Source organism: Schistocerca americana, chromosome 1 (assembly GCF_021461395.2).
Source record: "Schistocerca americana isolate TAMUIC-IGC-003095 chromosome 1, iqSchAmer2.1, whole genome shotgun sequence".
Taxonomy (NCBI): Eukaryota; Metazoa; Arthropoda; class Insecta; order Orthoptera; family Acrididae; genus Schistocerca; species Schistocerca americana.
In genome coordinates, this window is record NC_060119.1 from 116,980,611 (window position 1) to 117,006,819 (window position 26,209).

Here is a 26,209-nt window from a genome sequence, read left to right on the forward strand (position 1 = left end):
CAACGTAATCTCCATTCAATGCTACGGCCTTACGCCACCTTGAAATGAGGGCCTGTATGCCTGCACGGTACCATTCCACTGGTCGATGTCGGAGCCAACGTCGTACTGCATCAACAACTTCTTCATCATCTGCGTAGTGCTTCCCACGGATTGCGTCCTTCATTGGGCCAAACATATGGAAATCCGACGGTGCGAGATCGGGGCTGTAGGGTGCATGAGGAAGAACAGTCCACTGAAGTTTTGTGAGCTCCTCTCGGGTGTGAAGACTTGTGTGAGGTCTTGCGTTGTCATGAAGAAGGAGAAGTTCGTTCAGATTTTTGTGCCTACGAACACGCTGAAGTCGTTTCTTCAATTTCCGAAGAGTAGCACAATACACTTCAGAGTTGATCGTTTGACCATGGGGAAGGACATCGAACAGAATAACCCCTTCAGCGTCCCAGAAGACTCTAACCATGACTTTACTGGCTGAGGGTATGGCTTTAAACTTTTTCTTGGTAGGGGAGTGTGTGTGGCGCCACTCCATTGATTGCCGTTTTGTTTCAGGTTCGAAGTGATGAACCCATGTTTCATCGCCTGTAACAAGCTTTGACAAGAAATTGTCACCCTCAGCCACATGACGAGCAAGCAATTCCGCACAGATGGTTCTCCTTTGCTCATTATGGTGTTCGGTTAGACAACGAGGGACCCAGCGGGAACAAACCTTTGAATATCCCAACTGGTGAACAATTGTGACAGCACTACCAACAGAGATGTCAAGTTGAGCACTGAGTTGTTTGATGGTGATCCATCGATCATCTCGGACGAGTGTGGTCGCACGCTCCGCCATTGCAGGAGTCACAGCTGTGCACGGCCGGCCCGCACGTGGGAGATCAGGCAGTCTTGCTTGACCTTGCGGCGATGATGACACACGCTTTGCCCAACGACTCACCGTGCTTTTGTCCACTGCCAGATCACCGTAGACATTCTGCAAGCGCCTATGAATATCTGAGATGCCCTGGTTTTGCGCCAAAAGAAACTCGATCACTGCCCGTTGTTTGCAACGCACATCCGTTACAGAGGCCATTTTAACAGCTCCGTATAGCGCTGCCACCTGTCGGAAGTCAATGAAACTATACGAGACGAAGCGGGAATGTTTGAAAATATTCCACAAGAAATTTTCGGTTTTTTCAACCGAAATTGGCCGAGAAAAAAAAAGTGTTGCATTACTTATTGAACTGCCCTCGTATATACGGGTAGCTCCCAACAACGGGACTCCCTTGGCTGTTCCCCAGCCGTGTCTTCAAGATTCGCCTTCCCCATACCCATACTGTATTTTTCGAACAGCTCCATGCGATCCTGCAGGCTACGGGAAATGAAATGATGTGCTGTGGTGGCCCTCAACTACGCACCCTCCGAATCGGGGTTGAAATATTAAACGTTTTGGCTGGTGTCGTTGTCTAGGGGCTGGGATACGTATTTGCCGCATTACAAGCCAAATACTGCTGAGTCTGCAGTATACAATATGAATATACACATGAATCGAATGGTCGAAGGTTCCTATCACTCGGCAATTGCGAATTTTGAACGTAACATAGACGTTTATAAATGAGAGATTGCAATTAAATAAATTCTGCAGGTACTATTTTAATGACTTTAAATGATGAGTACGATAGTAGAAGTACCTTTAAGAATGCCCTTTATTACTGTAAAACACTTATTGCTGTCGATGGTCCAGCAATTAAATAAAATATAAGTTGAATATCAGAGAAACAATAGATTCCTACTTCATGTAATTACACTCCTGGAAATGGAAAAAAGAACACATTGACACCGGTGTGTCAGACCCACCATACTTGCTCCGGACACTGCGAGAGGGCTGTACAAGCAATGATCACACGCACGGCACAGCGGACACACCAGGAACCGCGGTGTTGGCCGTCGAATGGCGCTATCTGCGCAGCATTTGTGCACCGCCGCCGTCAGTGTCAGCCAGTTTGCCGTGGCATACGGAGCTCCATCGTAGTCTTTAACACTGGTAGCATGCCGCGACAGCGTGGACGTGAATCGTATGTGCAGTTGACGGACTTTGAGCGAGGGCGTATAGTGGGCATGCGGGAGGCCGAGTGGACGTACCGCCGAATTGCTCAACACGTGGGGCGTGAGGTCTCCGCAGTACATCGATGTTGTCGCCAGTGGTCGGCGGAAGGTGCACGTGCCCATCGACCTGGGACCGGACCGCAGCGACGCACGGATGCACGCCAAGACCGTAGGATCCTACGCAGTGCCGTAGGGGACCGCACCGCCACTTCCCAGCAAATTAGGGACACTGTTGCTCCTGGGGTATCGGCGAGGACCATTCACAACCGTCTCCATGAAGCTGGGCTACGGTCCCGCACACCGTTAGGCCGTCTTCCGCTCACACTCCAACATCGTGCAGCCCGCCTCCAGTGGTGTCGCGACAGGCGTGAATGGAGGGACGAATGGAGACGTGTCGTCTTCAGCGATGAGAGTCGCTTCTGCCTTGGTGCCAATGATGGTCGTATGCGTGTTTGGCGCCGTGCAGGTGAGCGCCACAATCAGGACTGCATACGACCGAGGCACACAGGGCCAACACCCGGCATCATGGTGTGGGGAGCGATCTCCTACACTGGCCGTACACCACTGGTGATCGTCGAGGGGACACTGAATAGTGCACGGTACATCCAAACTGTCATCGAACCCATCGTTCTACCATTCCTAGACCGGCAAGGGAACTTGCTGTTCCAACAGGACAATGCACGTCCGCATGTATCCCGTGCCACCCAACGTGCTCTAGAAGGTGTAAGTCAACTACCCTGGCCAGCAAGATCTCTGGATCTGTCCCCCATTGAGCATGTTTGGGACTGGATGAAGCGTCGTCTCACGCGGTCTGCACGTCCAGCACGAACGCTGGTCCAACTGAGGCGCCAGGTGGAAATGGCATGGCAAGCCGTTCCACAGGACTACATCCAGCATCTCTACGATCGTCTCCATGGGAGAATAGCAGCCTGCATTGCTGCGAAAGGTGGATATACACTGTACTAGTGCCGACATTGTGCATGCTCTGTTGCCTGTGTCTATGTGCCTGTGGTTCTGTCAGTGTGATCATGTGATGTATCTGACCCCAGGAATGTGTCAATAAAGTTTCCCCTTCCTGGGACAATGAATTCACGGTGTTCTTATTTCAATTTCCAGGAGTGTAAATGTTGAATAAAGTTGGGAGATATAGCAGGCTTGTCATACTCCTTTGTTTGCTGGTATCTCATTAATCATTTTTTCGTCGAGATCTAAAGTGAAAGTCGTGTTCTGATACATACTTTTTATTGCATTTATTAGCCGTTTAACTGCTCTGGACGTGTTAACGTGCGCGCCTTTGTATCTGTCCCTGTGTGCTCTGAACGGGTTTTTACGCGCGCCACCAGTCCTTCTACCTGGTACTCTGTACGTGTCTACGCGTAGGACTGGTGGCGCACGTAAACACGTTCAGAGCACACAGGGACAGGTAAAAAGGCGCGCGCGTTAACACGTCCAGAGCAGTTAAAGAGTTAGATGTTCTTTATATATGCGCTTCATCGTTATCTTCCAAATTTTTTGTCTATTGACGCTCTCAAAAGCTTTTTTTATAACCAATAAAAGCAATGCGTGTTTCTTTATTATATTGTCTGCGTTTTTGTATTATCTGTGGTGTCACCGCCAGACACCACACTTGCTAGGTGGTAGCCTTTAAATCGGCCGCGGTCCGTTAGTATACGGCGGACCCGCGTGTCGCCACTGTCAGTGATAGCAGACCGAGCGCCACCACACGGCAGGTCTAGAGAGACGTCCTGGCACTCGCCCCAGTTGTACAGCCGACTTAGCCAGAGATGGATCACTGACAACTACGCTCTCATTTGCCGAGACGATAGTTAGCATAGCCTTCAGCTACGCCATTTGCCACGACCTAGCAAGGCGCCGTATTCAATTGATAATTAATATTATGAAGCATGTACCGTAACGAGAGATGTTCTACAATTGTGGATTAAAGTTAGTTATTACATCATCTACGTACTTTATTTACAATTCTCAAGATATTGTCCTATTCCAGACCTCACGCCAGTCAGAGTGTAATTAAACGCGTGCATTTCGGCCTCCTCTAGAAACACAGTGTTGGCTCTTCTGCCAACACTACATTATCTGTTATAAAATGAAAACTGCAGCTATTGTAGAGCATCCTTTCCTGAAATCCGTTTGTTCCTCATGCAGTACTGCTTCCGTTATGTTTTTAAGTCTTGTATTCAAAATCTTAGCATACATTTGTATGCCGAGTCTAGTAAACTTATTCCTCTGTAGTTGCTGCACAGGCTTTATCTCCTTTTTTAAATATTGATATCACTCTAGCAATCTTCCAGTCTTTGGGGATACTTTAGCTCTTCCAACATTCGCTGAAGGGACGTAACAGTCGTAGATGTAGAATCATTCCTCCACGTTTTAGCAATTCAGATTTAATAGCATCTCTTCCTCTTTTCTACTCTTGAGTGATGTCACGGCAGATTTAATTTGGGCAGGTTGTATTTCATCTAATCCCGTGTCATCTATTGTTTCAATTTCAGTTTCTTGTGCTGTATGGCGATACCATAATGCTTTGTAATAATTTAACCACTGTTCTTCTTCAATATTGCTTATTTGCATCTTCTCTTTTTCTGCTGTGTTTACATTTTTTAAAACCTTATAGGCCATTTCCTGTCTCCTGTGAACGTCATCGTCGATATTAGAAATAAATATATCCCAGTAATACTGGTGTGCCTTTCTTACTACACATTTAGCAATATCTCGTCTCTCCTTATAAGATTACATCTTTTCAGCTGTCTGATTGCTATGTGTTTTATATATGCATAATATTTCTCTTTAACAGCTTTCGTTATACGCTCATCCAAATTTAAGCCCTTTATTTTTCTCATTTTTTTCTTTTTACCGAGAGCTTCTCCTGCTATTCTATATAAGGTGTGACACACACAGTGGTTACGGTTACTACGAGCCACACCACAAGTTGGGAAACGGGGCCAAATTTCTCGTAGTTTACTGTCGAGTTGAGATTTTCACAAATGTTTTATTCGTATCTTACAGAAACTAGCAGTACGGCAATGAACAGCCTTTTAAACACGCCGCTAACGGCAATCAAGTAACTTACAGCAATACAACAATCTAAAAAAAAATAAAAAAAACACAGAAGCTTACATTACGGCAATAAACAACCTTTTAAAACACGACGCTAACGGCAATCAAGTAATTTATAGCAATACAACAGTTCAAATTTTTTTTTTAACAAAACGCAGATGCTAGCAGTACGGCAATAAACTACCTTTTAAAATACGCCACTAACGCCAATCAAAGTAATTTATAGCAATACAACAATTTAAAAAAAAATTAAAGAACACTAGTAAACAGGCTACTAAAGTAAATACAGAACCTTGTTAATAAAGTACGGTGAGGTAGTTAAGCTACCAACACTGCCATTAAAAAATTAAACAGGTGTCAGCAAACACACGATTATTGGAAATAAAAGGAATTTACAAACTTGGAGGAATTAAAAAAAATTAAACAAAAGTGTCCTGGAATATCATTAGCACATAACAGATATGACGGGCCCGTGTAAGTCGGCCACAAATCACCCACTCAGGGATGCTCAGGCTAGACAGAATACTGACCAATTTAAATACGCCCGTAAACACAATTGCTACTCTCAGGCTGGTCACTGCACCGACTTTTAGCCAGCGAAAACTAGTTATAAGATGGCTTAACTTGCTGACAGAATTAGAGCTAACCTCGTGCAAGGAAACATTACACCACACAGTCCTGAATGAGCGAGCACCTGATCAACCAACAAGAAGCATGAATTTACTCATAACCCACGACAGAATAGCGAAACAATTATACTGCCAAAACTACACCTCCCATCGGACAGTAACGAGAGGAGGAGGAAAGATCACTGTCTTCGATTACACCACCGGTGCCAGGGACAGAAAACCCGGTCGCCGGAGGCCACAAGGCAGAAGAGACGCTGGTTACACAAAATTATTACTTAATGATTAGACCTTCCACGAACTCAACTTGCAATTATGTTCGAACAGTCAGTACACGACCTCCGATGGCAAGGATCCACACATCGGACCACGCACGCACCGCCAGCGTACCCAGCACGCCACGGTCACGCGACAACACGCTCTGTCACCGGAGTTCACGTCTTCTCTGCAACGTTGACGGGCAGTGACCGCTCCTTCATGTTAGGTGTCTCCTTTTAAACTCCAGTGTTGAAACGGAGGATTTAAAGAAGCTTGTTAACGTCCCACCAAGGCGAAATGAACAGCAACTACTCGTGGGGCGATTCTGTATACAACCAACACGTGGGGAGCTCTTCCGTCATCTCGACCCGCTCGTTACACCCAACCGACATACATCACGTGGCGACTCGGTACAACCGACCACGCCTGCTCCGCGCTGGAGAGCCACACTCTCTGCCCGCAACGCCCCTACTTCCACGCCACCACACGAGGCTACAACCGGTCAAGTATCTCACTTCCTCCATAACAGTTTCCCGGAAGCAAAGACGCAGGTATCGATAGCAGAGGGAAAAGACAACCAAGCAGCCACTTAATGACAGACAACATATCAAACAAACATGTCAGGGGAAGAAAAAGAAAACCAATGCAATCTAAACACAGGGTGCAGCACGAGTCGATACATGGCTCAGAGTGATTATTTCCAACGTGAACAAACTCTTGGGATTGATCGGTGAGAGGATACAGAACAAAAAATGTCTAATGAACTTACATCCGGAAATGCACATTGTTTCCATGCTAGATATCATTTATTCAGTCATACTTTGTTACAGGGACTGCAGACTAATACACGATGTACCATGCAGCCACTGTTATAGTATGCACGGTTTCTTCCTGGAGGGTGGTACTGTTCTTCATACGTCATGCCCTAGCACCATCTTCTGCCATAGTAATTGGGAATGTTGTGTCCGAATCACTTTTCTTGGTGATTCACCTTGAAGTGGACGTGATATAGCGTTGTACACAATGGTTTCGCATTCGAATCGACAGCTTGCCTACATGGTGTTTGCTTACGGAAAGGCAAATGGCGTCTGGCGGCGGGTAGGAAGGTTGTATCAGAAGCCCTATCCATGCCGACAACAACCACAGCTTTCAATGTTTACAACAGAGTTTCGCCGTTTGTCTGAGACAGGGTCGTTTCAAGAAGCAGGAAATCATGAAGGACGTATCCGAAATGTTCGGGCACCAATCGCCTAACAGGCCAGAACTGTCGGCGTTTCTTGCGGGTTACTTTGCCTCCCCTGCTGGAAAAAGGGCCATTGATGATTCGAAGGGTTATGTGGCACATGAATGGTGCTCCAGCCCACTTCGCCGCTAACGTCCGATCACATCTCAATCGTGTCTTCCATGGTCGATGGATCAGACAGGGCGTCCAGTTGCATGGAATGCTCGTTTACCGGGTCTCAAACCGTGCGATTGCTGGTTATGGGGCCATCTCAAAAGCATCGTGTATGCAGAGCGCATTCCAGATGTGGAGACACTGGAGCAGCGTAATGATGCTGCCTTTGTTCGGATGCAGCCTCGTCGATGTGAACATTTAAGACAGAACATGCTACGGCGCATACACGCATGCGTTGAGGCACATGGAAACCATTTTCAGTACATACTTAACGGTGACTACGTGGTACAGCACGTATTAGATCACAGCCTCTGTAACAAAGTATGACTGAATAAATGGTCTCTAACCTGGAAACGATGCATTTCCGGACATAAGTTTCTACAAGGTGGAAAAAATCGCACTGTATATCACGTTATTTAGATTTTTTCTTCGTCTTTGTTATCTTTAGTCTGCAAGTTTTATAGCTCTTGATTCAATCTGCTTTGATAAAGGTGTTTGATGCTGTCCTCTTAAAGCAAGTGAACTTCATAAACGCTTTGATGTTATTAGTTACTCATTTGTTTTGTCATTTTCTTCCATTTCCCTAAAAGATCTGTTCCGAAGATTAACAGAAAATTGTCTAAACCTATATCTTTTCTTCTATGAACTCTTCTATCCCTTACTTAACCCAGTTACTTAACCCGGTAGCGTATTCTTCACTAAAATGTAGTCAGTTATTGATCGAAGACCTCTACAGGCCCTAATATACGAGGGCAGTTCAATAAGTAATGCAACACATTTTTTTTCTGAAACAGGGGTTGTTTTATTCAGCATTGAAATACACCAGGTTATTCCCCAATCTTTTAGCTACACAACACTATTTTTCAACGTAATCTCCATTCAATGCTACGGCCTTACGCCACCTTGAAATGAGGGCCTGTATGCCTGCACGGTACCATTCCACTGGTCGATGTCGGAGCCAACGTCGTACTGCATCAACAACTTCTTCATCATCTGCGTAGTGCTTCCCACGGATTGCGTCCTTCATTGGGCCAAACATATGGAAATCCGACGGTGCGAGATCGGGGCTGTAGGGTGCATGAGGAAGAACAGTCCACTGAAGTTTTGTGAGCTCCTCTCGGGTGTGAAGACTTGTGTGAGGTCTTGCGTTGTCATGAAGAAGGAGAAGTTCGTTCAGATTTTTGTGCCTACGAACACGCTGAAGTCGTTTCTTCAATTTCCGAAGAGTAGCACAATACACTTCAGAGTTGATCGTTTGACCATGGGGAAGGACATCGAACAGAATAACCCCTTCAGCGTCCCAGAAGACTCTAACCATGACTTTACTGGCTGAGGGTATGGCTTTAAACTTTTTCTTGGTAGGGGAGTGTGTGTGGCGCCACTCCATTGATTGCCGTTTTGTTTCAGGTTCGAAGTGATGAACCCATGTTTCATCGCCTGTAACAAGCTTTGACAAGAAATTGTCACCCTCAGCCACATGACGAGCAAGCAATTCCGCACAGATGGTTCTCCTTTGCTCATTATGGTGTTCGGTTAGACAACGAGGGACCCAGCGGGAACAAACCTTTGAATATCCCAACTGGTGAACAATTGTGACAGCACTACCAACAGAGATGTCAAGTTGAGCACTGAGTTGTTTGATGGTGATCCATCGATCATCTCGGACGAGTGTGGTCGCACGCTCCGCCATTGCAGGAGTCACAGCTGTGCACGGCCGGCCCGCACGTGGGAGATCAGGCAGTCTTGCTTGACCTTGCGGCGATGATGACACACGCTTTGCCCAACGACTCACCGTGCTTTTGTCCACTGCCAGATCACCGTAGACATTCTGCAAGCGCCTATGAATATCTGAGATGCCCTGGTTTTGCGCCAAAAGAAACTCGATCACTGCCCGTTGTTTGCAACGCACATCCGTTACAGAGGCCATTTTAACAGCTCCGTATAGCGCTGCCACCTGTCGGAAGTCAATGAAACTATACGAGACGAAGCGGGAATGTTTGAAAATATTCCACAAGAAATTTTCGGTTTTTTCAACCGAAATTGGCCGAGAAAAAAAAAGTGTTGCATTACTTATTGAACTGCCCTCGTATATACGGGTAGCTCCCAACAACGGGACTCCCTTGGCTGTTCCCCAGCCGTGTCTTCAAGATTCGCCTTCCCCATACCCATACTGTATTTTTCGAACAGCTCCATGCGATCCTGCAGGCTACGGGAAATGAAATGATGTGCTGTGGTGGCCCTCAACTACGCACCCTCCGAATCGGGGTTGAAATATTAAACGTTTTGGCTGGTGTCGTTGTCTAGGGGCTGGGATACGTATTTGCCGCATTACAAGCCAAATACTGCTGAGTCTGCAGTATACAATATGAATATACACATGAATCGAATGGTCGAAGGTTCCTATCACTCGGCAATTGCGAATTTTGAACGTAACATAGACGTTTATAAATGAGAGATTGCAATTAAATAAATTCTGCAGGTACTATTTTAATGACTTTAAATGATGAGTACGATAGTAGAAGTACCTTTAAGAATGCCCTTTATTACTGTAAAACACTTATTGCTGTCGATGGTCCAGCAATTAAATAAAATATAAGTTGAATATCAGAGAAACAATAGATTCCTACTTCATGTAATTACACTCCTGGAAATGGAAAAAAGAACACATTGACACCGGTGTGTCAGACCCACCATACTTGCTCCGGACACTGCGAGAGGGCTGTACAAGCAATGATCACACGCACGGCACAGCGGACACACCAGGAACCGCGGTGTTGGCCGTCGAATGGCGCTATCTGCGCAGCGTTTGTGCACCGCCGCCGTCAGTGTCAGCCAGTTTGCCGTGGCATACGGAGCTCCATCGTAGTCTTTAACACTGGTAGCATGCCGCGACAGCGTGGACGTGAATCGTATGTGCAGTTGACGGACTTTGAGCGAGGGCGTATAGTGGGCATGCGGGAGGCCGAGTGGACGTACCGCCGAATTGCTCAACACGTGGGGCGTGAGGTCTCCGCAGTACATCGATGTTGTCGCCAGTGGTCGGCGGAAGGTGCACGTGCCCATCGACCTGGGACCGGACCGCAGCGACGCACGGATGCACGCCAAGACCGTAGGATCCTACGCAGTGCCGTAGGGGACCGCACCGCCACTTCCCAGCAAATTAGGGACACTGTTGCTCCTGGGGTATCGGCGAGGACCATTCACAACCGTCTCCATGAAGCTGGGCTACGGTCCCGCACACCGTTAGGCCGTCTTCCGCTCACACTCCAACATCGTGCAGCCCGCCTCCAGTGGTGTCGCGACAGGCGTGAATGGAGGGACGAATGGAGACGTGTCGTCTTCAGCGATGAGAGTCGCTTCTGCCTTGGTGCCAATGATGGTCGTATGCGTGTTTGGCGCCGTGCAGGTGAGCGCCACAATCAGGACTGCATACGACCGAGGCACACAGGGCCAACACCCGGCATCATGGTGTGGGGAGCGATCTCCTACACTGGCCGTACACCACTGGTGATCGTCGAGGGGACACTGAATAGTGCACGGTACATCCAAACTGTCATCGAACCCATCGTTCTACCATTCCTAGACCGGCAAGGGAACTTGCTGTTCCAACAGGACAATGCACGTCCGCATGTATCCCGTGCCACCCAACGTGCTCTAGAAGGTGTAAGTCAACTACCCTGGCCAGCAAGATCTCTGGATCTGTCCCCCATTGAGCATGTTTGGGACTGGATGAAGCGTCGTCTCACGCGGTCTGCACGTCCAGCACGAACGCTGGTCCAACTGAGGCGCCAGGTGGAAATGGCATGGCAAGCCGTTCCACAGGACTACATCCAGCATCTCTACGATCGTCTCCATGGGAGAATAGCAGCCTGCATTGCTGCGAAAGGTGGATATACACTGTACTAGTGCCGACATTGTGCATGCTCTGTTGCCTGTGTCTATGTGCCTGTGGTTCTGTCAGTGTGATCATGTGATGTATCTGACCCCAGGAATGTGTCAATAAAGTTTCCCCTTCCTGGGACAATGAATTCACGGTGTTCTTATTTCAATTTCCAGGAGTGTAAATGTTGAATAAAGTTGGGAGATATAGCAGGCTTGTCATACTCCTTTGTTTGCTGGTATCTCATTAATCATTTTTTCGTCGAGATCTAAAGTGAAAGTCGTGTTCTGATACATACTTTTTATTGCATTTATTAGCCGTTTAACTGCTCTGGACGTGTTAACGTGCGCGCCTTTGTATCTGTCCCTGTGTGCTCTGAACGGGTTTTTACGCGCGCCACCAGTCCTTCTACCTGGTACTCTGTACGTGTCTACGCGTAGGACTGGTGGCGCACGTAAACACGTTCAGAGCACACAGGGACAGGTAAAAAGGCGCGCGCGTTAACACGTCCAGAGCAGTTAAAGAGTTAGATGTTCTTTATATATGCGCTTCATCGTTATCTTCCAAATTTTTTGTCTATTGACGCTCTCAAAAGCTTTTTTTATAACCAATAAAAGCAATGCGTGTTTCTTTATTATATTGTCTGCGTTTTTGTATTATCTGTGGTGTCACCGCCAGACACCACACTTGCTAGGTGGTAGCCTTTAAATCGGCCGCGGTCCGTTAGTATACGGCGGACCCGCGTGTCGCCACTGTCAGTGATAGCAGACCGAGCGCCACCACACGGCAGGTCTAGAGAGACGTCCTGGCACTCGCCCCAGTTGTACAGCCGACTTAGCCAGAGATGGATCACTGACAACTACGCTCTCATTTGCCGAGACGATAGTTAGCATAGCCTTCAGCTACGCCATTTGCCACGACCTAGCAAGGCGCCGTATTCAATTGATAATTAATATTATGAAGCATGTACCGTAACGAGAGATGTTCTACAATTGTGGATTAAAGTTAGTTATTACATCATCTACGTACTTTATTTACAATTCTCAAGATATTGTCCTATTCCAGACCTCACGCCAGTCAGAGTGTAATTAAACGCGTGCATTTCGGCCTCCTCTAGAAACACAGTGTTGGCTCTTCTGCCAACACTACATTATCTGTTATAAAATGAAAACTGCAGCTATTGTAGAGCATCCTTTCCTGAAATCCGTTTGTTCCTCATGCAGTACTGCTTCCGTTATGTTTTTAAGTCTTGTATTCAAAATCTTAGCATACATTTGTATGCCGAGTCTAGTAAACTTATTCCTCTGTAGTTGCTGCACAGGCTTTATCTCCTTTTTTAAATATTGATATCACTCTAGCAATCTTCCAGTCTTTGGGGATACTTTAGCTCTTCCAACATTCGCTGAAGGGACGTAACAGTCGTAGATGTAGAATCATTCCTCCACGTTTTAGCAATTCAGATTTAATAGCATCTCTTCCTCTTTTCTACTCTTGAGTGATGTCACGGCAGATTTAATTTGGGCAGGTTGTATTTCATCTAATCCCGTGTCATCTATTGTTTCAATTTCAGTTTCTTGTGCTGTATGGCGATACCATAATGCTTTGTAATAATTTAACCACTGTTCTTCTTCAATATTGCTTATTTGCATCTTCTCTTTTTCTGCTGTGTTTACATTTTTTAAAACCTTATAGGCCATTTCCTGTCTCCTGTGAACGTCATCGTCGATATTAGAAATAAATATATCCCAGTAATACTGGTGTGCCTTTCTTACTACACATTTAGCAATATCTCGTCTCTCCTTATAAGATTACATCTTTTCAGCTGTCTGATTGCTATGTGTTTTATATATGCATAATATTTCTCTTTAACAGCTTTCGTTATACGCTCATCCAAATTTAAGCCCTTTATTTTTCTCATTTTTTTCTTTTTACCGAGAGCTTCTCCTGCTATTCTATATAAGGTGTGACACACACAGTGGTTACGGTTACTACGAGCCACACCACAAGTTGGGAAACGGGGCCAAATTTCTCGTAGTTTACTGTCGAGTTGAGATTTTCACAAATGTTTTATTCGTATCTTACAGAAACTAGCAGTACGGCAATGAACAGCCTTTTAAACACGCCGCTAACGGCAATCAAGTAACTTACAGCAATACAACAATCTAAAAAAAAATAAAAAAAACACAGAAGCTTACATTACGGCAATAAACAACCTTTTAAAACACGACGCTAACGGCAATCAAGTAATTTATAGCAATACAACAGTTCAAATTTTTTTTTTAACAAAACGCAGATGCTAGCAGTACGGCAATAAACTACCTTTTAAAATACGCCACTAACGCCAATCAAAGTAATTTATAGCAATACAACAATTTAAAAAAAAATTAAAGAACACTAGTAAACAGGCTACTAAAGTAAATACAGAACCTTGTTAATAAAGTACGGTGAGGTAGTTAAGCTACCAACACTGCCATTAAAAAATTAAACAGGTGTCAGCAAACACACGATTATTGGAAATAAAAGGAATTTACAAACTTGGAGGAATTAAAAAAAATTAAACAAAAGTGTCCTGGAATATCATTAGCACATAACAGATATGACGGGCCCGTGTAAGTCGGCCACAAATCACCCACTCAGGGATGCTCAGGCTAGACAGAATACTGACCAATTTAAATACGCCCGTAAACACAATTGCTACTCTCAGGCTGGTCACTGCACCGACTTTTAGCCAGCGAAAACTAGTTATAAGATGGCTTAACTTGCTGACAGAATTAGAGCTAACCTCGTGCAAGGAAACATTACACCACACAGTCCTGAATGAGCGAGCACCTGATCAACCAACAAGAAGCATGAATTTACTCATAACCCACGACAGAATAGCGAAACAATTATACTGCCAAAACTACACCTCCCATCGGACAGTAACGAGAGGAGGAGGAAAGATCACTGTCTTCGATTACACCACCGGTGCCAGGGACAGAAAACCCGGTCGCCGGAGGCCACAAGGCAGAAGAGACGCTGGTTACACAAAATTATTACTTAATGATTAGACCTTCCACGAACTCAACTTGCAATTATGTTCGAACAGTCAGTACACGACCTCCGATGGCAAGGATCCACACATCGGACCACGCACGCACCGCCAGCGTACCCAGCACGCCACGGTCACGCGACAACACGCTCTGTCACCGGAGTTCACGTCTTCTCTGCAACGTTGACGGGCAGTGACCGCTCCTTCATGTTAGGTGTCTCCTTTTAAACTCCAGTGTTGAAACGGAGGATTTAAAGAAGCTTGTTAACGTCCCACCAAGGCGAAATGAACAGCAACTACTCGTGGGGCGATTCTGTATACAACCAACACGTGGGGAGCTCTTCCGTCATCTCGACCCGCTCGTTACACCCAACCGACATACATCACGTGGCGACTCGGTACAACCGACCACGCCTGCTCCGCGCTGGAGAGCCACACTCTCTGCCCGCAACGCCCCTACTTCCACGCCACCACACGAGGCTACAACCGGTCAAGTATCTCACTTCCTCCATAACAGTTTCCCGGAAGCAAAGACGCAGGTATCGATAGCAGAGGGAAAAGACAACCAAGCAGCCACTTAATGACAGACAACATATCAAACAAACATGTCAGGGGAAGAAAAAGAAAACCAATGCAATCTAAACACAGGGTGTAGCACGAGTCGATACATGGCTCAGAGTGATTATTTCCAACGTGAACAAACTCTTGGGATTGATCGGTGAGAGGATACAGAACAAAAAATGTCTAATGAACTTACATCCGGAAATGCACATTGTTTCCATGCTAGATATCATTTATTCAGTCATACTTTGTTACAGGGACTGCAGACTAATACACGATGTACCATGCAGCCACTGTTATAGTATGCACGGTTTCTTCCTGGAGGGTGGTACTGTTCTTCATACGTCATGCCCTAGCACCATCTTCTGCCATAGTAATTGGGAATGTTGTGTCCGAATCACTTTTCTTGGTGATTCACCTTGAAGTGGACGTGATATAGCGTTGTACACAATGGTTTCGCATTCGAATCGACAGCTTGCCTACATGGTGTTTGCTTACGGAAAGGCAAATGGCGTCTGGCGGCGGGTAGGAAGGTTGTATCAGAAGCCCTATCCATGCCGACAACAACCACAGCTTTCAATGTTTACAACAGAGTTTCGCCGTTTGTCTGAGACAGGGTCGTTTCAAGAAGCAGGAAATCATGAAGGACGTATCCGAAATGTTCGGGCACCAATCGCCTAACAGGCCAGAACTGTCGGCGTTTCTTGCGGGTTACTTTGCCTCCCCTGCTGGAAAAAGGGCCATTGATGATTCGAAGGGTTATGTGGCACATGAATGGTGCTCCAGCCCACTTCGCCGCTAACGTCCGATCACATCTCAATCGTGTCTTCCATGGTCGATGGATCAGACAGGGCGTCCAGTTGCATGGAATGCTCGTTTACCGGGTCTCAAACCGTGCGATTGCTGGTTATGGGGCCATCTCAAAAGCATCGTGTATGCAGAGCGCATTCCAGATGTGGAGACACTGGAGCAGCGTAATGATGCTGCCTTTGTTCGGATGCAGCCTCGTCGATGTGAACATTTAAGACAGAACATGCTACGGCGCATACACGCATGCGTTGAGGCACATGGAAACCATTTTCAGTACATACTTAACGGTGACTACGTGGTACAGCACGTATTAGATCACAGCCTCTGTAACAAAGTATGACTGAATAAATGGTCTCTAACCTGGAAACGATGCATTTCCGGACATAAGTTTCTACAAGGTGGAAAAAATCGCACTGTATATCACGTTATTTAGATTTTTTCTTCGTCTTTGTTATCTTTAGTCTGCAAGTTTTATAGCTCTTGATTCAATCTGCTTTGATAAAGGTGTTTGATGCTGTCCTCTTAAAGCAAGTGAACTTCATAAACGCTTTGATGTTATTAGTTACTCATTTGTTTTGTCATTTTCTTCCATTTCCCTAAAAGATCTGTTCCGAAGATTAACAGAAAATTGTCTAAACCTATATCTTTTCTTCTACGAACTCTTCTATCCCTTACTTAACCCGGTTACTTAACCCGGTAGCGTATTCTTCACTAAAATGTAGTCAGTTATTGATCGAAGACCTCTACAGGCCCTAATATACGAGGGCAGTTCAATAAGTAATACAACACATTTTTTTTCTGAAACAGGGGTTGTTTTATTCAGCATTGAAATACACCAGGTTATTCCCCAATCTTTTAGCTACACAACACTATTTTTCAACGTAATCTCCATTCAATGCTACGGCCTTACGCCACCTTGAAATGAGGGCCTGTATGCCTGCACGGTACCATTCCACTGGTCGATGTCGGAGCCAACGTCGTACTGCATCAATAACTTCTTCATCATTCGCGTAGTGCCTCCCACGGATTGCGTCCTTCATTGGGCCAAACATATGGAAATCCGCCAGTGCGAGATCGGGGCTGTAGGGTGCATGAGGAAGAACAGTCCACTGAAGTTTTGTGAGCTCCTCTCGGGTGCGAAGACTTGTGTGAGGTCTTGCGTTGTCATGAAGAAGGAGAAGTTCGTTCAGATTTTTGTGCCTACGAAGACGCTGAAGTCGTTTCTTCAATTTCTAAAGAGTAGCACAATACACTTCAGAGTTGATCGTTTGACCATGGGGAAGGACATCGAACAGAATAGCCCCTTCAGCGTCCCAGAAGACTGTAACCATGACTTTACCGGCTGAGGGTATGGCTTTAAACTTTTTCTTGGTAGGGGAGTGGGTGTGGCGCCACTCCATTGATTGCCGTTTTGTTTCAGGTTCGAAGTGATGAACCCATGTTTCATCGCCTGTAACAATCTTTGACAAGAAATTGTCACCCTCAGCCACATGACGAGCAAGTAATTCCGCACAGATGGTTCTCCTTAGCTCTTTATGGTGTTCGGTTAGGCAACGAGGGACCCAGCGGGAACAAACCTTTGAATATCCCAACTGGTGAACAATTGTGACAGCACTACCAACAGAGATGTCAAGTTGAGCACTGAGTTGTTTGATGGTGATCCGTCGATCATCTCGAACGAGTGTGTTCGCACGCTCCGCCATTGCAGGAGTCACAGCTGTGCACGGCCGGCCCGCACGCGGGAGATCAGACAGTCTTGCTTGACCTTGCGGCGATGATGACACACGCTTTGCCCAATGGCTCACCGTGCTTTTGTCCACTGCCAGATCACCGTAGACATTCTGTAAGCGCCTATGAATATCTGAGATGCCCTGGTTTTCCGCCAAAAGAAACTCGATCACTGCCCGTTGTTTGCAACGCACATCCGTTACAGACGCCATTTTAACAGCTCCGTACAGCGCTGCCACCTGTCGGAAGTCAATGAAACTATACGAGACGAAGCGGGAATGTTTGAAAATATTCCACAAGAAATTTCCGGTTTTTTCAACCGAAATTGGCCGAGAAAAAAAAAGTGTTGCATTACTTATTGAACTGCCCTCGTACTTATGTACATCTGTTTTCTTAAAAAGTGAGTTTGTTATTATTACATTATTGTAAGCTGTAAGACCTCTTAGTATTTTTTTCCATTTTCTTACATACCGGCTCTCCAAAAGGCCCCATAATATTCGTTACTGGGCCATTTCCTGTTCTGGCACTGAAGTCACCCATCATAATAATCTGATCAGTAGCACTGTGTTTAAGGTTTCAGGAATTACCGCAACCAATCGCCGTTAATTTCTGAAACCTTTAACAAGACAGTCGCATTGTTACAAATCCACAATGGAAAAAAGTTTTATTTAGCACTGTATTTATTCAGAGTTTTCTGTAGTTCTCCATAGGAGGTTCTAGACTCATCCTTTTTTCCTTCTTCAGCTGCATATATGCTTATTGTGGTGTCACCGCCAGACACCACACTTGCTAGGTGGTAGCCTTTAAATCGGCCGCGATCCGTTAGTATACGTCGGACCCGCGTGTCGCCACTGTCAGTGATTGCAGACCGAGCGCCACCACACGGCAGGTCTAGAGAGACGTCCTGGCACTCGCCCCAGTTGTACAGCCGACTTTGTTAGCGATGGTACACTGACAATTACGCTCTCATTTGCCGAGACGATAGTTAGCGTAGCCTTCAGCTACGTCATTTGCTACGACCTAGCAAGGCGCCATTACCAGTGTATATTGAAATGGAACTTATGTACAGCCAAGAGAGATGTACACCGATTGTGGATTAAAGTTAAGTATTCTACCAGTACCTCCTGTTTTGCTAGTTTTATTTCTCTGACCTGTTCCAGACCTCACGCCAGTCTGCGTGAGCTTAACGCGTGCCTTTCGGCTACCTCCGAGTGGCTTGGCTGGCTTGCCACGCCACTACACTTATAATGTGGAGTTGCCTCTTCTCAGTTTCATTCTAACTATGAGTCTTCTTTCTCTTATGTGTGTGCAATATTTGATGTTTTTTCCCCATCTCTTATGCAGGAGTAATGCCACATCCTTGCTTGCTCTTTCATTTTGTTGGTTCCACTATAGAACATAATGCAGTCGCCTACATGTTTTGTACCTCTCATTTTCACATTCGTTTCTGTGATTGCTGCAGCATCGATATTAATCTCTCTTAGTATATATGCTAGTGCTATGTCTGGGAAATTACTCTGAATTCCAGGTCGCTACTCTGATATATCCGTTGACCCATTTTCGTTTGTCGTTTTTCACAGCTTTCTCACTTATCTTTGAGATCATTCTATTTCCGTGGCTTCTTGGTGTACTTGGAGTAGTGAGTGTTTTCCGAGAGTTGGTTGCCAGTCATGTGCTCATCCTACTTTCTAGAAGGACCAGGGTTTTCTTTAGGGATTATCTTCCTTGGTCAGTATGGTCTGGTCGTTTAAAGGTGCCGGAAAACCCGCTTCCATCCTATCCCATTGTCTACTTGATGTACAGCCACTGTACGCCAAGCAGCCGACCGGAGTTGCCGAGCGGTTCAAGGCGCTTCAGTCTGGAACCGCGCGACCGCTACGGTCGCAGGTTCGAATCCTGCCTCGGACATGGATGTGTGTGATGTCCTTAGGTTAGTTAGGTTTAAGTAGTTCTAAGTTCTAGGGGACTGATGACCTCAGATGTTAAGTCCCATAGTGCTCAGAGCCATTTGAACCATTTTTTTGTATGCCATGCATTAGACAGAAGTGACATGACTCATGTCTTCCTGGACGTGGGAGCAGGGTTCGTTGGCAGAGCTGCCTTGAATGCTTCGAGGCCTGATCCATTCATCAAATTTTAGTGGATGTTTCTCAGAGTTTTGATTGTGACTTGGTATTGGCAGCCTGAACAGGCTAAGAGCCTTTGCCGAACTTTCACCATTAGAGATAGAAAAGGAAAAGGGAAATGAAAGACATCCTCAGACATCGAAACCTGTTACTGCAGGGGTCGAAGAAAACAAGAGTTGGCCAAGAGAGGCCGACAGAAAAGAAAAACAAAAGAACAGAAGAAGGCTGATGCAAGTGAATGGAAGTAACGTCAGATTTAGCTACATGCTCCCAAGGAGGGTGCCCCCTAGGGGAGCTACACTTTGTCTGGAACCTCACCAATTAAATTAACGGAAAAACAAATCAAGATTTCAAATCTTACTAAAAATAGATTTTTATCACACACTTTCACACTTGACAGGAATTAACACCCTACAGAAAACTGCTGCCAATAATTTTCGCTTGTCTTCGTTAAGTTAGTGACACATTTGGTCCTCGAATCTATCAAGACCTGTCTATCATCTGAAAGTTATTGACTGGCTGGGTAGACAAAACGATTCCTCCCTACGTGGTGACGGGCATGGATGTGTGTGATGTCCTTAGGTTAGTTAGGTTTAATTAGTTCTATGTTCTAGGCGACTGATGACCTCAGAAGTTAAGTCGCATAGTGCTCAGAGCCTTACTTGATGGGTGGTTTGTCGATGAAATTTGAAGCCCGACACGTTCTTTAAAAGTAATTCCACCATCCAGTATATGGGTGTGCAGAGACTGCGACCTATAATTTTACTCCCTGGTGAAGAATTACATTCGGCGATTAGAGAATTATCCTACTCTCATCACAGCAAAGGCAAATAACAAGTAGAAGATATGCAGTTAAAGTATAAACTTTGATCCGTAATCAGTTTCGGGCTTCAGGTTTGAGCAAAATGCTTCGATATGGGTGGTCTACCACGAAACTACCACGATATCGTGACTCTGTCTTTCTAATGATATTCACCATCACAAATGTGACTGTGAAATACGCGTCTTCGCACGTTGCTCGTGCTGCTTCGGATTTTTTATGCTTTGAATGTTTCTATGAATGAAAATGTTCTCTTGAAGCATAAAAGTAAAACGACAAAGCAAAAATTGAAAAACTACAATTTTTATATATTTTTTTATTTTCAGTTTCTGTTAATCATGTAAGATTATGTAAGGTTTGTGATAAACCAATCTATTTTAATAAGATTTGAAATGACATTCTTTTCAATAATTCCATTGTCTTTTACAACGTCACATGAAATTACTGAAAGATAGTATTTACGACCTGTAGACTCCTCCTAATGTCGGAGAGGCAAAAGGAAACTTTTGATAATAAATACTTGTTAATAACGATTACTTCATTCGCTCCAGAACAAATGTACCTACCCTAGGAATCTCTTTGCTGACGTCATGAGCGATTTCTGCACTGAAAGCGACAGATGGCCAACTGCCTCTGCTTGCTAGTGTGGGAACCTACGGCTTGCTCCTTTGTATGTACTGCAGTGCTGATACATTCACGGCATGTAAGTGAAATAGCAAAACTGGAAATAAAGTAAGCTAAGGGGTACCTTACAAGGACATTTCCAAAATTTGCTATGAGGACTTCGCATGTGTGTTGTTAATCTCCCAATTACGTATTGTCATCTCCCAAAATTGAAAATGTGTCCCGTTATTGGTTCAAATGTCACGATTCCTTAAATTGTTCAGGTTTATATGGCTCTCACTGTAATAGCCTACAGGCCACTGAAGATGCGTCTTAAATAAAAGAAACGAAACGGGTATGCCACGAAACATATAGCATTTCGTTTAGTTGCGTATACGACCATATCTCGAAAAACGCGCCTTTTTCTTTGGAGTTTCGCTTGAACTTCACTACACTAGTAAGTACGAGGGGCGTTTGAAAAGTCCGTGCGAAGTCCGAGAGCTGGCACCACCGGCGCGTATAGAGGTTATCTTTAGTTAGCAGCATCTTTGGAAAGAACGCACACCAAGTTTCAGCCATATTGGTCTATTTCTTTGTGTTTGGCATTCGTGTGAATCAAGGAAGTCGGGTGCTTATCAAAAAATGGACGAAAAAGAATTTCGTGTGGTGATTAAACATTACTTTCTGAATGGCAAAACGCCTCAGGAGACTTAAGAGAAGCTTGATAAACATTACGGTGACTCTTCACCTTAGACTAGAACAGTTTATAAGTGTTTTCAAAATTTTAGGAGTGGCCATATGGGCACAAGTGATGCTGATCGTTCTGGACGCCCTGTGGAGATTACGACTCCAGAAATCATTGACAAAATCCATGATATGGTGAGGGATGACAGAAGAGTTAAGGTGCGTGAGATAGCTAGTGCTGTGGGCATCTCGAATGAACGGGTACGTAATATTTTGCATAAACATTTGAACATGAGAAAGCTATTTGCAAGATGGGTTCTGCGATTACTCACGCTTGAGCAAAAACGGAATAGTGTGAAGTGTTGCAAGGATGGTTTGCAGCTGTTCAGGAAGAATCCGAGGGCCCTTAAGTGTCGTTTCGTCAGTGTGGATGAAACATGGATACGTTACTACTTATTTATTTCTTTAATCGTATGGCTAGGGCCTCCATCGGGCAGACCATTCACCGGGTGCCGGTCTTTCAATGTGACGCCACTTCGGCGACCTGCACTCGATGAGGATGATTGGATGATGATGAGGACAGCACAACACCCAGTCCCTCGTTGGAGAAAATTCCCCGACCCAGCTGGGAATCGAATCTGGGCCCAGAGGATTGACAATCCGTCACGCTGATCATTCAGCTACTGGGGGCGGACAATGCATTACTATACTCCTGAGACTAAAGAAGAATCTGAACAATGTGTTACCGAGGGAGAATCTGCACCAAAAAAGGCGAAGACCATTCCTTCGGCCGGAAAGTTTATGGCGACCGTCTTTTGGAATTCGCAAGGGATAATCCTCATCGACTACCTGGAAAAAGATAAAACTATTACAGGTGCATATTAGTCATCGTTATTGGACCATCTGATAACCGAGCTGCGAGAAAAACGCTGGCGACTGGACCGCAAAAAAGTCCTTTTGCATCACGACAATGCGCCAGCACACACCTCAGCAGTTGAGGTCGCAAAAATAATGGAAATAGGATTCAAACTCGTTTCAAATCCCCCCCTATTCTCCAGACTTGGCTACCTCGGACTACTATTTGTTCCAAATATGAAGAAATAGCTGGCGGGACAAGGATTTTATTCAAATGAGGAGGTGATTGCAGCAACTAATAGCTATTTTGCAGACTTGGACAATTCCTATTATTCGGAAGGGATCAGCAAATTAGAACAGCGTTGGACGAAGTGTATGAGTCTAAAGGGAGACTAGGTCGAAAAATAAAAACGCGTAAGTAGTATTTATTTTTGCACGGACTTTTCAATCGCTCCTCGTAGATATGAGTTTCGGCAGCCTACACATGCTTGCACAACTGTACTGCGTTTATTATTTGAGCAGGTCGTGAACACTCCCTTGGACCACCTCGGCGACCGTCTGAGGAACGTGAACGACAAGCACTTGGACACGATCACTCGGTACGGATGGTCGGTGTGCACGACGCTGTCGCACATGTACAACTTCCGGTAAGCGCTCAACCCCTTTACGACGGCTGACGCTACCCGCAACGCAGTGCCGAGCCGGCGGCCCGCGCTCACGCTGGTGCGCACACGCTTGCGCAGGCTGGTGCTCATGGCGACGCCCTCGTTCGGCTTCACGACGGACGGCGTGGTGGGCCTGCTGCACAACGGCTCCGCGGACCTGGGCGTGCCCGCGCTCATCATGAGCGCCAAGCGGCTGGGCTACGTCGACTTCACCGGGCCGTCGCGTCTCTGGACGTAAGCGGGACTGTCCGTCTCTCCCTCTCCCTGCCTACTGACACCCTACTCATGTGGGGAGCTGAGGTCCATCACCATCCAGCTGTCCTGATCTAGTGTTACCGTTCTCTTTCCAAACACTTCAGACAAATGTTTTGGAGGTTTGGCTGATAAGATCTTTCTCTGCCATTCTTTCTCTAGTATACCTCTACATACAACTGGGATAAACTACGGTCTTCGATACCAGTGACGTCATAACAAGTACCAAAATGTAGTGTGAGGAGGGCTATGCGAGAGGTGTTCAATGAATTCGAAAGTAAAATTCTGTATACTGACTTGGCAGAAAAACCTAAGAAATTTTGGTCTTATGTCAAAGCGGTAGGTGGATCAAAACTAAATGTCCAGACACTCTGTGACCAAATTGGTACTCAAACAGAGGATGACAGACTAAAGGCCGAAATACTAAATGTCTTTTTCCAAAGCTGTTTCACAGAGGAAGACTGCACTGTAGTTCCTTCTCTAGATTGTCGCACAGATGACAAAATGGTAGACATCGAAACAGACGACAGAGGAATAGAGAAACAATTAAAATCGCTCAAAAGAGGAAAGGCCGCTGGACCTGATGGGATACCAGTGCGATTTTACACAGAGTACGCGAAGGAAGTTGCCCCCCTTCTTGCCGCGGTGTACCGTAGGTCTCTCGAAGAGCGTAGCATTCCAAAGAATTGGAAAAGGGCACAGGTCATCCCCGTTTTCAAGAACGGACGTCGAACAAATGTGCAGAGCTGTAGACCTATATCTCTAACGTCGAACAGTTGTAGAATTTTGGAACATGTATTATGTTCGAGTATAATGACTTTTCTGGAGACTAGAAATCTACTCTGTAGGAATCAGCATGGGTTTCGAAAAAGACGATCGTGTGAAACCCAGCTCACGCTATTCGTCCACGAGAATCAGAGGGCCATAAACACGGGTTCCCAGGTAGATGTCGTGTTTCTTGACTTCGACAACGCGTTTGATACAGCTCCCCACAGTCGTTTAATGAACAAAGTAAGAGCATATGGACTATCAGACCAATTGTGTGATTGGATTGAAGAGTTCCTAGATAACAGGACGCAGCATGTCATTCTCAATGGAGAGAAGTCTTCCGAAGTAAGAATGATTTCAGGAGTGCCGCAGGGGAGTGTCGTAGGACCGTTGCTATTCACAATATGTATATAAATGACCGTGTGGATAACGTCGAAAGTTCACTGAGGCTTTTTGCGGATGATACTATAGTATATAGTAGGTTGTAACAATGGAAAATTGTACTGAAATGCAGGAGGACCTGCAACGAACTGACGCATGGTGCAGGGAATGGCAACTGAATCTCAATGTAGACAAGTGTAATGTGCTGCGAATACATAGGAAGAAAGATCTTTTATCATTTAGCTACAATATAGCAGGTCAGCAACTGGAAGCAGTTAATTCCACAAATTATTTGGGAGTACGCATTAGGAGTGATTTAAAATGGAATGACCATATAAAATTAATCGTCGGTAAAGCAGATGCCAGACTGAGAATCATTGGAAGAATCCTAAGAAAATGCCATCTGAAAACAAAGGATGTAGGTTAGAGTACAGTTGTTGGCCCACTACTTGAATACTGCTCACCGGTGTGGGATCCGCACCAGATAGGGTTGATGGAAGAGATAGAGAAGATCCAACGGAGAGCAGTGCGCTTCGCTACAGGATCATTTAGTAATCGCGAAAGCGTTACGGAGATGAACTCCAGTGGAAGACTCTGCAAGAGAGACGCTCAGTAGCTCGGTAAGGGCTTTTGTTGGTTTCGAGAACACACCTTCACCGAGGAAGCGGTATATTGCTCCCTCCTACGTATATCTCGCGAAGAGACTGTTGTATCTAGACAAGACAGCCTAGACACAATGAGAGGAAGCCGAAAGGCACGCGCTTAAACTCACGCCGGCTGGCGTGAGGTCTGAAACAGGATACGTAATGAATCCTATAAAGAAAAGTACGTAGCTGCTGGAAAACTTAACTTTAATCCACAATTGGTGAACATTGGTCTTGTTGATACAGTATTATCATCTCAATAAAACATGGTGATGGCGCCTTGCTAGGTCGTAGCAATAGACTTAGCTGAAGGCTATGCTAACTATCTTCTCGGCAAATGAGAGAGTCTTCGTCAGTGTAGCATCGCTAGCAAAGTCGGCTGTACAACTGGGGCGAGTGCCAGGACGTCTCTAGACCTGCCGTGTGGTGGCGCTCGGTCTGCAATTACTGACAGTGGCGACACGCGGGTCCGACGTATACTAATGGACCGCGGCCGATTTAAAAGCTACCACCTAGCAAGTGTGGTGTCTGGCGGTGACACCACAGAGACCATGAGGATAAAATCAGACAGATTAGAGCCCACACAGAAGCATACCGACAATCCTTCTTTCCACGAACAATACGAGACTGGAATAGAAGGGAGAACCAATAGAGGTACTCAAGGTACCCTCCGCTACACACCGTCAGGGGGCTTGCGGAGTATGGATGTAGATGGAGATGTAGACAAATGTATTGGAGGTTTGGCTGATAAGATCTTTCTCTGCCATTCTTTCTCTAGTATATCTCTACATACAACTGGGATAAACTAAAGTCTTCGATACCAATGACGCCATAACAAGTCCCAAAATGCAAGAGAAACGCGATTCCAAAATGGCGACCAATGACACTACGCATTCCAATGGCGCCTAAATACGCTGCGCAACAATATCAAAGAATCACTGCAACTGCTTCCTAGTGCGACACGAAAGTT

General features: G+C 45.6%; 1 protein-coding gene across 1 annotated transcript in view; it reads left to right on the top strand.

Moving 5' to 3' along the window:
* LOC124604292 (glutamate receptor ionotropic, delta-2-like) overlaps window positions 1-26,209 on the top strand; it is a 130,022-nt gene that overhangs the window by 50,616 nt on the left and 53,197 nt on the right. The window contains exons 3-4 of the mRNA XM_047136469.1: window positions 23,052-23,176; window positions 23,273-23,428. Coding sequence (XP_046992425.1) covers window positions 23,052-23,176; window positions 23,273-23,428 — 281 coding nt within the window. The remainder of the gene's footprint in view (window positions 1-23,051; window positions 23,177-23,272; window positions 23,429-26,209) is intronic.